Source organism: Streptopelia decaocto (assembly GCF_964273445.1).
Source record: "Streptopelia decaocto genome assembly, chromosome: 3".
NCBI lineage: Eukaryota > Metazoa > Chordata > Aves > Columbiformes > Columbidae > Streptopelia > Streptopelia decaocto.
In genome coordinates this window covers 37,438,900-37,455,228 of record NC_138656.1, presented here as the reverse complement: position 1 = coordinate 37,455,228, position 16,329 = coordinate 37,438,900, and the positions used below count along the sequence as shown (strand labels likewise).

At 38.6% G+C, this 16,329-nt stretch overlaps 1 protein-coding gene across 4 annotated transcripts in view; it reads left to right on the top strand.

Annotated features, from left to right (window-relative positions):
• PRKD3 (protein kinase D3) overlaps positions 1–16,329 on the top strand; it is a 44,622-nt gene that overhangs the window by 1,972 nt on the left and 26,321 nt on the right. For all 4 annotated transcript variants that reach the window (XM_082049529.1, XM_082049531.1, XM_082049528.1 and 1 more), the window contains exons 2-5: positions 1,575–2,592; positions 13,324–13,462; positions 14,924–15,055; positions 15,746–15,903. In XM_082049529.1, coding sequence (XP_081905655.1) covers positions 2,302–2,592; positions 13,324–13,462; positions 14,924–15,055; positions 15,746–15,903 — 720 coding nt within the window. In that variant the 5' untranslated portion in view covers positions 1,575–2,301. The remainder of the gene's footprint in view (positions 1–1,574; positions 2,593–13,323; positions 13,463–14,923; positions 15,056–15,745; positions 15,904–16,329) is intronic.

Genomic DNA, 16,329 nt, shown 5'->3' with positions numbered 1-16,329 from the left:
CCACATCATATGACTTTTCCATTTTCTATTATGTTGATCAGGGATTATTGGTTTTTAATGCAGATCCGCCCCTAAGGCTTGGTATTTGCTGTCTCTGGTATCCGTGAGAAGTGAGGGAGAGAAAAACAATATGTAGAAAACAAGAATAAGTCATCTTCAAGCTAAGTTGAAGGCACTGTGAAGCTGCTTTATTGAGAAAGGTGCTTAAATGTTAGTGTTGGTGCCCTCATTCTTCCTATTTATTACCTTCATCTGTATCATGTTTAATGTGTTCTTTAAGGTGAAAGTTGTTTTTTCAGGTGTTGGTAAATGCCTAGCAACTTGAGTATTTGAAGACAACAGTTGGTAGATACCTATGCTGAAAATGCAGAAGTTATCAATTTGTTCTCTTTTCTGGAGCCCCTGTTAGGAATTTTTATCACAGAACCAAGAGCTTATTTTCCTTCCAGTACTGCAGTTCATGTACCTCTGTTTCCTTCTCTGCCTTTTGGAATGTAATGGCAGTAAGGTTTTGAGTTATTGCACTGGTAAATACCAGGAGTGTGTAATCTATTAAATGGACTGGTTTACCAGTTACCAGCTTTATTTCTAGTAAGGACAGTTTATATTCCATGTGATAAACTGTGGCATTTGATAAACTGTGGCATTTCGTTTCTAAAATTTCATTTAATATTAGTAATACTTTTCCTTTTTTTTTTTTTTTTTTTTTTTAATCTAAGGGAAGGAAGAGATACATGAGCTTATTGATTTTGGTGTCCTGTATGACACATTGGCGATAGGTGGTAACGATACACTTGAACCACTTTTGCATTAATGGGTAACATTTTCTGGGCCAGAAGCTGCATGTGGAATCTAAAAATGATTATTTTATAGCATTTCAGTTGCTCATGAAATGCTTGAAATACTGAATTAGGTAGTGCAGCATCTTATAATAAGTATTTTGAACTGGTGCTAATGAAATTATTTTTAAAGGTTTTAGCAGACTTGCTTTTTTAATTGGACATGTGAGCATTAGATGATTTTTTTTTTTTTTTTTTTTTCAAATGAACTAATGCTCAGTTGTGTGCTATGCATATCTTCCTACAGGTGCAGTTTGTGCAAGATGTTCTTAAATTTTCTTGAATAAAAGTATTAAAATGGTATCACCAGTACATGCCACATAGGGTTTTTTTGAGTTTTGACATTATGGTGGGGTTTTTTTGATGTTTCAATACATTTAATGAATTTCCTTCCCTACCCACCAGCTTCTCAGTATACACCTACAGAGCAGAGCTGTCGTCTACTCCCTCACCCCCCCCCCCACCCCCTTTAACTGTTAAGTGCTTTGGTGTGCGAAATTATTGTTAATTAAAAGATGCGGTAACATATTGGGCAGTGTAAGGTCTGATTTGTTTTGTGTATCATACAGTGGGAAATCAGTTAAGTTCAGATTATATGTACAAAATGTTACTAACATAGCTCACTTGAACACAAGGAATTGGTGATCCTCCTGCTTCAAAGTAGAGAGCTTTTGACATTGCTATGCAATTTTATGCATTTCATGTGAAATAACAACTTTATCTTTTCCCCTACAGGCAGAGTGCAACGTTTACAAATGCTGGAGATTATCTGGTTGAAGCTAGAGATTACATTTAATGTGATTGTGTCTTCAGACATTCTGCTCCTGCATTTCCTGAGCTAAAATATTTTATACAAATGAAATCAGATACCTTCACTGATCTCCAAGCGAACTGTGTCCTGTGAATTCAGAGAAGACTTTCTGAAGGAGGAATAGATTCATCACATACATGGACTTTTGTTGTTGCTCAAGGATACACTTTTTTTTTTTAAATTCTAAAAGACTGTCTACATGAAGATGAGTCTGCATTTAAGATACGATCTGTGGAATTAGGTGAACGAGGATACTTTTAATGAGTTAACAACATTTATTTCTCTCTGTTTCTCCAGCTTTTTTTTTTTTGTTACATAAAAATGAAGGACAAGTGTAAAAGAGCAGAGCTGATGTGTTTCTGTGAGGCCTTTATATAAGCCTCTGTTGTCCGGACGTGGTGCTAAAGGACAGGCAGTCTGCTTTTGGTCAGCTGATTGGAACTGTGGAAAGAGAACCTTTAATTTAAAGTAACTTACAGCTGAAATTATTTTGTGCTTTGTCTTGCACAGAATGAAAGGGAAAATTAAGTTTTACTGGTCAGGGGTGTTTTACTGAACTAAGAAAGGGAAAGTTACATTATCCTTGTTTTAAAACGTGTTTTTCTTAGAATTTGACTACTAGGGAGATCTCGACAGAGTAAAACAAGTCAGATGTCAGCAAACGACTCTTCTCCCCCATCCTTACAAAAGTTTTCCCCACCTACATGTCATGCTGCTGCACCACAAACCCCAACTTTGTCTTCAAGTCCCCAGTCGGGGCTCTCCAGTCGACTCTCCAATGGCAGTTTCAGTACCCAGAGCCTCACCAACTCCCGGGGCTCTGTGCATGGGGTCTCCTTCCTTCTGCAAATTGGTCTCACTCGAGAGACTGTCACCATTGAAGCTCAGGACCTGTCCCTCTCTGCTGTTAAAGACCTGGTGTGCTCTATAGTTTACCAAAAGGTATGGTATAATGCTCCCGCCTCCTGCTGATGGCAACAGTTGTTTTGTAATAGACTGCTAGTAATAACAACGTGTGACTGGAATGTGCCAAGAAGTTTGTTACAGTGGCAAGGGTCCATGTTAGATCTTTGCAGTTACGTACAAAAGAATTTTGCTAACTCCCAAGGTAGAAGCTTTTAATTTAAAGGAGTAAACCTTCCTGTTATAATACTTTCTTGGTTGTGAAATCTAGAAAAGAAGATGTAGTAGGAAATTTTCTGCAAGAATTAGTTTTCATGCTATGGAGAATATGCTTTTTCTTTTCAGTGATTGTCATTGATATCTTAGGTTTTTACTAGTTTATGCTTACTACTGTTGAGGAGTATTCTCGAAACAGTATAGCCAGCTGTAATGAGAGGCCCAGTTGTGGCTATAGAAATGCACTGCAGGCCTGCAGACTTGCATTGTACTAGCTTTTCTTTTTGTTTCTAGTTAATTATTAAAAACTCTACCAAGCAGCTAATACTGTCGTAGTATTGTTACTCCATATAAGGAATACTTGCATTACTCTTGTGAGAGGACTATTATCAGCATAATTTCTATTAAGGGATGGTCAACCAAGAATGAAAAAAGTTGGCATACTTTTCAATGTGTCTTCATTAAGCTGTTGTAAGTTTTTTCTCTGGTAAGGAAATAATGTTGGTCTTGTTGGTTTTGCATGTGAGTCTCAACTTTAGGTAGCTTAGATCCTACTAAGCAACCTGAAAAGTAGTTAACATTGTTTCATAAAATAATTAAGAAATAATTGCTCTTTTCCCTTAAGGCCAGGCAGGGGTGGGTGAGAGGGAGGGCGTTGAAAGTAGATTATTTTGTAGGGAATTGTTTCCTCCATGTCTTTCACTATTGTGATTGGTATTTATGGGTGATTAGTTTCATTAGATTTTTTTTTTTTTTTTCAGTTAGTAGCTTGAAAGACAGTAAATGTAAACATTATATGAACTTTCATTTGCATATGCTCGTGCATTTTTTTCCCCATCTCACAACTTAATGCATTTTCCATATTATTACAAACCAGTTGGCAAGCAAGCTGATTTCATAATAACTTTATGGGCTACCAAAATGTAGTTCAGCATGTTAGTTCCTTTCTGAAGAGAGAAGTTATTTGGGTCAATTTTTTTTTTTTCCTGTACCATGCATGTTAGGTGCACTTTTTCGCAGCCATTTTAGAGGCTGTTTTTTCTTTCTGTACCAACTGCTTCTCTTTGCATCTGCATATTTCCTGTCTTCTATCTTAAAGAAAGATGAAAACAAATACGTTCACACTTATTTTGCTTTTTCCTTGCTGTTCTTTGGCAGGCTCAGCTAAAACTTTAGCTCAGGTTCTTTTTATAGCTTAAGAAACTTCTTATGTGCTGAGCCTGATGTACTGCAAAACTGATGAGGATTTCACCATCAGTTTTTCTCTTTTGTCTGTCTCGGATTCCGTTTATGCTCTCCTGCAGCTGATGCTACCAGCGAATGACTGCTCAGTGAGAACATGTTTACAGACAGCAAATTAATCAGGAAACAACCTTATGTGTGGTGGATTAATCGTTAATAAGTAGTTTTGCAGCTAGTGCACAAGTGGCAATATCCTCCGTCCAACCTCTGTTTGACATCAATGTGTCCTGCCTTGCCTTTTTTCTCTTAGACCTGTTGACTGTTGCATGCATATTAAATATTCTAGTATTACTATATAGATAATTTTGCATCTATGTAAAAGATGTAAACTATGTTTTTCTGTGTACTGTCATGCATATGGCTGCCTGTTTGTTTTTTTTTTTTTTTCCAGGTGAAAGCTTTGAAGCTGCTGGGTATGGCTTTGAGATTCAACAGTGTTAAAGCTTCCCTTTCCTCTCCTATTACACAGCCTGCTAACACTGTCTTTTCTTGACCGATTCCTGGGTCTCAACTTCAGGGTGCTCTATAGGTTGTTCTTGTGATAGTTCTGTAGTTGGCAGTATCTGTTTATTGTTGCACTTCTTTAAAGAAAAAGGAGAAATATATTTTTTTTTTATTTGGAATAATTTCTAGCTTTTCTTTGAGTGGTATCTTTACTAGAGGTAAATGCAAGTTTCTGCACTTCTTTTTCGTAGTGCTTTTAAATCACATTTCAGACTTGTATTTCTCTGCATATCTGTAACAAAATCAAAGCTTCGGGTGTCCTTCCTCATTTGCTTGGGAGCTTAGGTTGCCTGCCTCACACTATTTGAGGCTACAATTACAGTATCGAAAAATCTTCCTCTCTGAGGAGGCTGGATTTTAACCTTTGTAGAAGTAATTATAGCATCCTTAAAATAACTTATGCCTTACCTTTGTTTCTTTTGGGGGAATGAATCAATTGGGGTCAAAACAATCCTGCAAAAGCCTGTGTTGGAGGGCAGTTTAGTGAGGAAATAAGTACTGTGTTTACCTGATGCGTTTTCTTAGTGCTTTCTCTATTGCCAGTCTTGCTGTATTGTTGATAGTCAGCTGTGCTTTCCGCTGCAGATGCTGCTGTTTGGTGTAGCTTGTTCAGGTTTTGCAGAGGCATAATTAAAATGAGCATCAGCAGAACTGAAACTAGAGAGGTATGTGTCTATAGGAGAGCGAGATGAATAATGCAAATATTTGATGTCTCTTGGCTTTGTTAAAAATGTTCTAAATATCAGGAGAGGAGCAACGTTTTTTTTTTTTTTCAAGTTTAAAGTTAAGTTCATGAAGCGCTATGTTAGGGGTATTGTAAATTGGAATACTTAATTGAAGTCCTCAGAAAAAAACAACTTTAGAATTTATAGCGATGCTTTAAAAGATTCTTTGTTATGGTCTCAATCTGTCTTCTATGTTCATTCCTTATCTAGATGGCTATATATTAAAGTACTACACATTCCCTACTGCTGGTATCTTTGCTTTTGCTAGCAATAATATTTTTGTCTTAATTTTTGTTCATCCTACATGATCACTCTCTTTCAACTGCATGTGTAATTAATTGTCTCTCTCAACAGCCAGTCCATGATTGTGTATAATCTCATTTCTACTTGATCACTTGCTTTCTTTTTGTTGCTTTGATCTTTCATTTTACTTTTTGGCTATTTTTTCCGTGTTCTGTTTTTTGGTCATCTTTCTCTCTATGACACCTTAAGGTGTCATTTTGTACCTTAAATGTTGTCTCCTCTCCCAACAGTACTTATGCTTTCTCAGAAGTGTTAATTCCCTCATTGTTTCCTGCTACCTTATGCTGCTTTGACTTGCCTGAATTCAGGCCTTAATCTGTCAGTAGCTGCTTAAACAGATGTTAACATGTACATACTCATACTGATTTCTTCAAGACTCTGAACTGTGTAAGGTGTTGAGACCACAATCACTGGAAGCTTAAAAGGACTTACGTGTTGCATATTACTCCTGCTTGTGGGCCTTTCTACTGTTTCTGTAGTTTCACTGTTTTTATAAATGTTGTAGTCCTGGTACATTGCGTTCCCTGGTCAATATTGGAATGATCTGAATTGAGCGTGATTCTATCAGTATGTATGCACTTTTTTGATAGTCCTGCCTATTATTTTAATTGGACTAGGCGGGATTTTGGGTTTGGATAGCAGAAGTGCTGTGGTTGTTTGGAAAATAAGCCAGTTTCCTTTGAAGATGAAGCAGACTGAGGGGCAAGGGGGAGGGAGATGAAGATACGTGTTCATACATTTTGCTTTGATAATCAGGGTAGAAAAAGCCTGACATAATGAACTCACAAAGATATGTGTTAAATTTTCTAACCAAGTGACAATTACATGTATACCTGTATAATTCATATACCTAAGAATTCAAGTTTTCATGGGGCTGAATGGAAGTAGTTTGGATAGCTACCTCTTCAGTGCAGGCTGCTCAAGAGGGAAGGAGTATTTATTTTAAAATACTTTGAATTGTCATGTTATGAAAGGACCAAAACATGTGAAATGAATGTGAGCTGTCTTCCAAAGGTTTGGACACTGTCGTGGTAATGGGAAACTATCTAACCAAATTGTGGCAGAGGTGTTGACTTGAAGTTTAGTATGATTTCTCTAGTGTTAGCAGATGTTTTAATAATAAAATATTGAGAAGTAGAAGGATCATATTACAATCCATCCATGTTACAAAGGGATCTCTGCAACTGTTGCAGTGACCACTTAATTTGGTGTAATAAATAGGCACTAGTACTGCAAGCATCCTTCTTGTTTTTTCTCCAGGTTAAGCTTGTAATAATAGTTCATTTTAAAATTAATGCAAATCATGTTTTGTATTCATCAGCTGTGCTCAAATATTTTTTCCCCCTGTTGGTCTGCCTTTTCATCATCTGCTTTCTTTCTTCATGTGAGCTAAATATGGCAGCAGAATGTTGAGACATGAGAAGCAAACATGGCTGTGAGAAGACGGGAACTGGGGAGTACTGGGGGCTCGGAGCTGGTATGTGTGGGGCAGATTAGCATTCCTTCATGGAAATAGGTTTCTATCCTGGTAAACCCAGCCAAGCGGTAGTCCAAGTGTGTCTGTGCTGAGGCGTCTGGTGAGGGAAGGATCTCATGTAACATGTTTGAAGCTAATTGTCCATGTGATAATGTGATTTGGCAGACCATTCTAAGGAGTAGGAGGGAATAGCTGGGTAGGGATGCCGATGAATAGATTGGAGTGATTTCAGTGAATGAAGAGACTTTCCAAGGTAATGGGTGTTTTGCACCATTAGACTTTGGAATTAACTTTCAGTGGTTTGAAGCATTTGTTTTGAGTTATGATGGGTCATGCGATATTGGACCTTGAAACAATATCCGCCTACGCTTTTCCCTAGCGTGAATTTTTGGCGACTGGTCCAGAACTTTGTAAAGTTAGTCCTGGAACTTGAAGTAGAGGGATTTTTCAGTTACTGCCAAGATAGAAAGAAGCCTCGGTTGTGTTTCACTCCAGCAATACTGGCTGCTGTTTAGTGAGTTCTGGGTAAAAAGAATGATGTAATGCACTATCAATTAGAACTAGACATACTGTAATACTTGCAGTATAAGCATTCTAGATAACACCAATTGTTTTTCTCAGTGTAAGTGTAATAATGCACTAATAGTGTAACTTGTGCTAGTACAACCCAAGTACAAAGGACTGCATACATTCTTTACGTAAGCTGATGATATTGGTGTACCAGAGATGAATTTTGGCACAGCCTATCATGTACATAGACTTCCTGCAAGTGATTTCCTGTACTTAGATGCTCTTTTGGAACTGTTAACACTGGGAATGGTCTTCTTGCTTTTAGGAAACGTAGTAATACTGGGATTAGCAGTTTATATGTTCTGAGTCACTGTGCAAATACTTTGGGCTTTTATGCAGGAAAGTAATAGCTGTATAATCCTGTAAGATAAAACACGCTTTAAAAAATTCTGCTCTGAGTTTTGTTTTCAAGTTTACATTATGAGCTCTTGACACTTCAAAGGAACTGGTTAGCATTCTTCCTTAACAGCTTCATGTAACTGTGCATAAGGAAAGCTGTAAGAGCTCTACTTTGCTGTAGTACAAGAGAGAAAAATTTGGTACTGTACAACCTGAACATAGTTTAAGCTTTGTGTAAAAATACCTTTAAAAGATACCACTTGAAGTAAAAAAACCCTTGTTAATTGATGAGGTTATTCTTGGCCAGCAGTCCACATGTAGCCCTCTGGCTAAGGTGCCAGCAAGGAGTGCCGTATTCCTCAGCGCAGTGGGGAGCAGGAGAGGGAGCAGGGTGCTGCAGGCTGTGAGGAGCCAGGCCCCTTGCAGAGCTCCCCCAGCACCGCCCAGCCAAGTGCCTTAGGGACGGGCTTTGAGGGGCCACCTGCAGCTCATCAGGGCCGACCAGACAGGGGCAGCCAGCCAGCGCTTCCATTGCTTGGGCGCTCAGGGCTGTGCTGGGGCAGAGGGGAGTAACCTGAGCTGATGTGTGTGGGGAGGAGTGGTCAGAGAGGCATCTTTGTGTTTGTGTCTGTTCTTTTATAACAGGGAAATTACGGGGGCTGGGGATGTGTGTGAGGAAAGGGCAGGACTTGTTCATCCATCTTGAAAATTTTTGTTAGGGACTATTGGATATGACAGCCTCCTGGCAGAGGGGAGGCTGCTGCAGCCCCATGCCCAACCACTAGTGAGTCTGTGTGTTTCCAGTAGGCACAGACAGTTATACAATATGTATATGTATGCGACACAGGCAGACACACAGAGCACTCGCACAAAAAAACACAAACAGCAGTAATGGTCTCATACTGTACTCTTCTCTCTTGGTTCAGGTTGAAGGTCTGATAGTGGGAACACCCACACCCACAAACCAAAACCAACCACCAACCCAACAAAAAACCCCACAAAAACCAAAACACACCAAAAAAAAAAGTGGAAGTCTCCAGCATCTGGGCTCAGGCACCCTCTGCCCAGTAGCAGCCCCTGTATCTTGGTCTTTCCAGTTGCAGGCATGCTTGTTGGCTCGTGATTTCACTCGCTCTGGTGTCTCCAGTTGCTGGCACCACAGACATGTGGGTCCTCTGACCTGTCATCTGGCTCCAGTTGCTGGCACCCAGATCCCCCATACACACACATGTGCTCAGAAAGAGAACCTATCATCCAGAAAAACACTTAGAAATGGAATTTAATAGAAAGACAGAACAGATGGTGCTGATCAGGTACAGGGCATGGCCAGACAATCGTTCTGACCAGACTCTATTTATAGGTGACGAATCTTTTTTATCGTCTTATTCCTCCTATCCCTTATATTTTCCCCATGTTTGCTTGAGTCATGCCTTTCCTTGCTTTTGGTTCCTTCCATAAACGTCCCATAATAAACTTTGTACAATCTTAATTCTCTGGCATCTTAGAACGTGTCCCACACTGTTGGGCGGCAACCCCTCTCAGTCCAAAAGGTGCGCTAGTGTTGACTCAATGGGTTAATGGGTTTTGTGGCTGGAAACTGGGGCTGGGGCGCTTCTGTGGCAGACCTGGGAGGGGCTTGAACAGTGTATCCTTTCCTTGGAATCTTTAATTTGGGTTCCCTGTCTGCCCTTGTGCCACTGTGCTCCTCTGGCATGTGGAAATGGGCCTTTGGGCTGATTGCTCCTGTGACAGGCCTGGCAGGAGCCGGGCAGGGTGTTGTATGGGCTGCCCCACTTGCGTGGTTCCTCTGTGCTCCTCTGGAGATGCAGAGCAGCACCTCACCCAGTTGGGGGAGCTGCTGCAAGGTTCCTCAGACATGGGTGTCCCTGGTGTGGACTCAGGAAATTCCTGCAGCAACTGCAACTCTGTAGTACCAATGAACAGGTTATGTCTCTTGTAATGCTTTTAATCTTTTTTGATGATGGTTTCAGAAACAGAGATTAGGCATGTGCAATGCATAGAAGAATGTGTCCTGGAGGAAGTCTGTCAGGTATCTGTAGAAACTGTGTACAGAGTCTGTGTTTAGCGCTAGACTTCTTGCAATAAATACTAGTGTAGATTATTGTTAGTCTTGTTGGGCCTGGGCTTAGTCTAGAAGCTACTGATGAAGCTGAGGCTCATAAATAGATAAATTATCTTTTATGAGGTTAGATATTACAGTTACAAACCCAGACAACCTTTCACAGTTGTTTCATCCATGTGTATATATCCTTGTTTTGCAGTAAACTGTGTAACTACAGAATCATAAGCATTCACAATACACAGCTTAAAAGGTCAATTTAATTAGAGTGGAACCAATAGAGGATGTTGATGGCAACAGTTTTAACAGTCTAGAATAGATGATTTGGGTTTTTTTTACAGTGCTTTTATTCCATAGAAATTAATTTAGAATTTACATATGGAATTTATTGAAAACCATATCTGAATTATAGGCATTACACTGTTATTTACGAACTATGGAATTAATGTTGATGGTACTTTCTAAGGAATGTAATGTCTCTTTTTTTTTTTCATATTTTTAATGATTACACATGCTGTCACAGAGAATTTGAGTATTCATTTGTAGCTTTTGTTTATTGTGTCAGCTAATACTTTTTAGTGACCAAAATCAGCGTGTTATGTTTAAAACATTTTAATAAATGCAAGTTTTGTACATGAGAGCGGGTAAATGTTGTCACATGCAAAACACATATGGTCATAGCATTTAAAATAAGTGCTTCTTGGTATGTAATTTTGTAACGTCTGATTACTGGGGTGGGGGATTATGTGTAGGGATGTTCTGGCAGCTGGCTTAAAGGTTTATGTTATACAAGAATGAAGAGAAGACAAACAAAGACATATCTTTACCAAAAGAAAGAGACTTAAACCTGTGAAATATCTTAGAGGTTCCTTAAAACCTGTGGTTTGTGATTTGTTCTGTGGGCTTAATACAAAGAGGCAATAGTTACACTGATATTCTGAATAATCTGTTGTCCTTCCTGGCAGCTGAAATTAATATCAGCATTAATAAAATGTGTCATATTTATCTTCAGGCAGATAATACCATATTCACATTGACTTTTATCTCTCTTTTGTTGGAGTTATGTTTTTCAGCAGCATGATATAGTCGATATGCTATAAATAGAAGTTATCTTGAAGATACAATTGACTGTGGTATTGATGTGGCAGCTTTCTCTTGTTGTTACTAGCATTAAGATGTGGTACCTGGCTAAACAGTGTATATAGTATCAAGGAATAAAACCTCACAATACTCATTCAAAAAAAGTTAATATAACTTGTTTTCATGTTAATTGAGGCAGAGTGGAATTTTGAGTTAGACCGGGGGTGTCAAATTCATTTTCACTGGGGGCCACATCAGCCTGTCAGTTGCCTTCAAAGGGCTGAATGTAATTTTAGGACTGCATAAACTACTCCTACATTTATACAGTCCTAAAATTACATTCGGCCCTTTGAAGGCAACAGCGAGGCTAATGTGGCCCCCAGTGAAAATGAGTTTGACACCTCTGAGTTAGAGGTTAAAGCAGGTTTGTGTGCTGTTTGAGGTCTGAAGAACTGTAATTTCCTGTGTCAGAATGACTAGCGTGCTGTATCTACGCATACTCTGAATCTGAAATCAAGACCTGTGCATACTTGCAGAGATACTGAGACACATGTTTGAGCAGCACAGCTAATTCTCAAGGTTTTTATTTGCTTTCCTAACAGGAATAATCTTTGGGAGATTGGAAAACTCTAATTTTCAGAATATTAATGGAATTTGCTATTTGTCAACATGAACCAGCAGATGGGTATACTGAAATGTAGTTTGATAAGAGAGGAGGTAATTCCAGATGACCTAAAGGATTTTAAGCAATAGCATTTTGTTGTATAAAGGTTTTAAAAGCATCTTTTTTAGGCAAGTATAATGCTGTTGTTGTATCTGTACCATCATGGCTACTGCCCAGAGTACAAGAGAGTATCATGTTTATGTGGGGAACCTAAGAGTGAGTTGTGAGACAGTATAATTTTGTCAGGTCTATCTTTTGCTTTTTATGAATGAAATAGGACAAATTTCTGCATCTGTGATTGTCCAAGTAGACAATATGCTTTCCAGAGCATAAGGATTCTTCAGCATTATGCGTAATGTAAATGTGTGGTGTGTGCACACCAAAACAGAGAAGGCCAACTTAATATTTTGGATAAAATTGCTACCAGAAAGAGGAATTTATTTTCTCTCTAACTGGGAAAGCAGCCTGAAAACAGTGGGTGTAACGGATACCTTCATTATATCTTTGATTTGGTAGAAACAAGTCTTTGACTACTTTAGTTTAAGACAATTAATATATGACAAGCTTCACGCAGTTTAGACCCTGTTACTTATTGTCTGTGTAAGATTGAAATTACCAAACTGTAGTCTATTACCTAATAATTTGAAAGCTTGTTGTGTGTTTTTCCATATTTTTTTTCCCACATTCTTCCTCTTTTCTTCTGTGGAGCATTTATCTGTGTGCGTTCCCATCTTGAGTCTTAATTCTGGTCTAAACAGAAAGGCCAGAGGAGCTGGTTGATTGGTACTCATTCCTTTCCAGGGTCTATTCCTATTCTATTTTTCTTTGTGAACTGTTTACTTTTAAGCTTTAAATTTTAAGAAGCCTTACTCACACTTGACAATATTTTGAAAAGCTGGGAAAATACAGAATAAGAAAGCTATTTTCAGTGAAGTGTCATGGAAAAATGGTGTGTTACTTAGTGTATCTATTCCCTATATGGATTTGCAAATATTCTTTTCTGTCCTTGGGGGGGAATCAAGTTTTCCTTTTCTCGCATCTGCAGATCTAAACTGTTGTAGAATAGCAATAAGGAGCCTTTCTTGGCTTGCCCCTCACGAAAAGAGCAGCAGGTGCTGCTGGAATGTTTTGAGCTGAATACCTGCCTGACCAGAATGTCTGTGAATGAGGGTTACAGGTGGTGGTACCCGAGTTAGATCTGCCTTGGCTTTCAGATGCCACACTGATTATGCAGGTCTGAGAGACTGAGAAACCAAAGGAACAAAATCCCTAACTTTTTAAGGTTTTTTTAGGTTTGAAAAAACTGTCACTGTAGTTAGGGGGGAGGAACAGGCCAGAAGTTGATATTGATGAGTTTTATTTGTTTTGTTGTGGGGCGTGTGTGAGGGTTTTTTAACCTTTTAATGCTGCTTTTAAGTTCAGAAAATGCTTCATTTTCTCAAAATAAGCAGATCAATTTTGTTTCCATGGAACACTTAAGAGATTCACGTTCTGTAGCTGCTATTAACAACACTTATGGATAAGATTATAAAAGAGCATGTGTTAATTTAGATTTTGCTTTCCATTGCAGTTCCCAGAGTGTGGTTTCTTTGGCATGTATGACAAAATTCTGCTCTTCCGTCATGACCTGAATTCAGATAATATTTTGCAACGGATTACATCAGCAGAAGAGATACATGAGGGAGACCTTGTTGAGGTTGTACTCTCTGGTAGGTATTGTTCTGACAGTGGAACAGCACTTTATTCAGTAGGTTAAAAGACGATAGAAATTTGTGGAACGTTATATGATTGCCTTGAGCTCTTTGACTTAAAAGTCTGCATCACTGTTTTGGGGTAGAGGTTTCCAAGAAAATCCAAGTGGTATTGATGCTTCAGTACTGAGTTTTGTTATTGTTTAATTTTCATGTTTTAATATTCTTCAGGTTTATTATTATGAATACATCTAAATTATAAGAATGTGATTTATAATTATAAGTTTATTATTATAATTATTGAAACTGAAATGCAGGTAGGATTCAGGATTTGTTCTTCCAACCCTGTCATTTGCCTTGTTTTTCCAAACCCTGACTGATTTAAATTGTCCGTATTTGATCAGTATCATGTCAAATTTAACCAAAAGTCAGTCCAAGTTAAACTGCAAATAACAGCTGGACTAGTATTGAGCAATTCTTTTGGACTTTGGGGACTAAGTGCCAAACGGAGGTTACATTCTAGAATGAGAGATCTCTTGGCTGTCATGGGATTAGATTTGTAAATTGGATCAAGAAATTATGATTTCCAAAGGCATAAGGCTGAGTTCCTTGGCTGCGTTTGAGGACCTACTGTTCTGGGCATGTCTGGGGTGTTTGGTTGTGGATCATCTTGGTTTGAGCTTGTCATTGCTTCTGGTGAATGGCATATTTGGAAAATTTATCCTGTGTGCCTCTTCTTGACGATCTTTGACAGCTTACTTACAAACAGACAGGCCACCCGAAACCAAGGCATTTTGAAGTAATGTAAATCTCTTTCAGTATAAGCTTTTAAAACTGAGACAAGAGAATCTGAATATCAAGTGTTAGTGCACACTGATCAAAGGATAGTAGCCATCAGGCCAAGGTAATATTGGTATAAAATACCACTTTTTTTTTTTGTTTTGTTTAAACATATCTATGCTTGTTTAAGGAAAAGAACAGTACTAGTGAAGTTGCCAATGTTCCATGGAAACTCTATCCACAGTTCTGTTTTGATATACACAGAGTTCGATCTAAAAGTCTTTTACTGAGAAAGTGCTTTAGAATATAAAAACCTAACCTTCATTTGAAAATTTTGTAGGTTACAAAGCAGTTTGGAAATTAAGTTGCTCTTTGAAATGTTTACTGTAAGGTTGATTTTTAACAAACCTTGTTGTATTTGGCTTTTCAGCTTAGTGAGGTTTCAACATTTTGACTTGTACTGTTGATTAGTTGTGACCATTAGCCTAGAGAATCCAACAGATATTTTTCCTCAATAAAAAAGCTTGCTGAAAACTATGTAATCTTCTAAATGCATATTTAAATGCTATGTAGTGAAAGGCTGGTATCTAAACAGCTCATTAGTGTTCTTTGAATCTGCCATCATTAAAACATGTTATTTCTGTAAATCCTCGTTGATTTTTATGGCAAGAACCATGACTCACCGCAATTTTTTAAAAGCTTTGGCTACAGTTGAAGATTTCCAGATTCGTCCTCATGCACTTTATGTGCATTCCTACAAGGCTCCTACTTTTTGTGACTACTGTGGAGAAATGCTTTGGGGTTTGGTGCGACAAGGATTAAAATGTGAAGGTAAGCCTGTGATTCGTGTGTGTATATCTATATAAAGTAAGGAAGAGGAAATTATATCTTGTTTGAAATGTTAGCATGTGATAAATACAGTATTTAATGGCGTTGGAAGGGGTTGTACATCAGGAAACTCAAGTTCTCATCCTGGCTTTAACACAAGCTGTGTGTGACCTTGGGCAAGTGACTTAAGAAGCGCTCTTCTTTCCTGCTTCGAAATGAAATAGCTGTTATAGCTTACAGGTGTGTGTCCTTTGCATAAGGAGCAAATACATTGGAGGGACTTGTGAAGGAGAATCCCTTTTCTTGTGGCCTTCCGCCAGCTGGCAGTGGAGCTCTGCAGCCTGCTGTTGGGTGCTGCCACTGCTCCTCAGCTCTTGTGCTCCAAAGCGAGGGAGCAGTGGAGGCCTCCTGGTGCCAGAGGAGCGAGGAGGGCCATCAGCTGCTTCGGAGTCTGAGATCTTGTTTCTGGAGATGGGCCTACTAGAGACCAATATTGCAGCCAGTAGTGCAAAAAAAAGCTGTTTCTGTGCGTCACATCAAGAACGCTAAAATAAGAGAGTTGAACAGAAAAATCTATTTCTGTCTTTACTCTTTTCCAAGATCATCTTTTTAACTGCTTTATCAAAGTACTAGTGTTACTTCTGTTGCTTTGAACGTTGGGAGGTTTTTTGTCTAAAACAACTTCTCTTTCAGGTTGTGGGTTAAACTACCATAAGCGATGTGCCTTCAAGATTCCGAATAACTGCAGTGGAGTGAGAAAGAGGCGTCTGTCCAATGTGTCTTTACCAGGAGCAGGGCTCTCAGCTCCGAGAATATCACAGTCTGAATACACATTCTCTTCCTCTGAAGAAGTACGTAAAGTGAAAGGGGAAACGATTTCTGATTTTAAGTCTTTTAACCTCTGGGGAAATAGCTAGTGTTGCAAGTGGCTCATAGTGAGTACAAAAGAGTTAAGCTTAACCATTATGATTGGTCTTAGTTAATTTTTAAATCTGCTGAGTCTTAGACTGTGGCACTTACTGATAACTGTTATTACTGTGAGAAACGAAATGGGAAATAAATTATAACTTTTATGGATAATTTTGTTATTAGCCTGTCACTCATGGTTATATGAACTCTGAGAACTTTGTTTTCAGGAATGATAAAACACTTTGCCTTCTTTGTAATACAGGTTCATTCTGTAATTATGGTATCAGTGTAGAATAGCTACTTGGCTAAAGTAGCACAAATTGTAAGCTTTTATCCTGGAAGAGGAGAGCGTTCCTGATAAGCTGTTA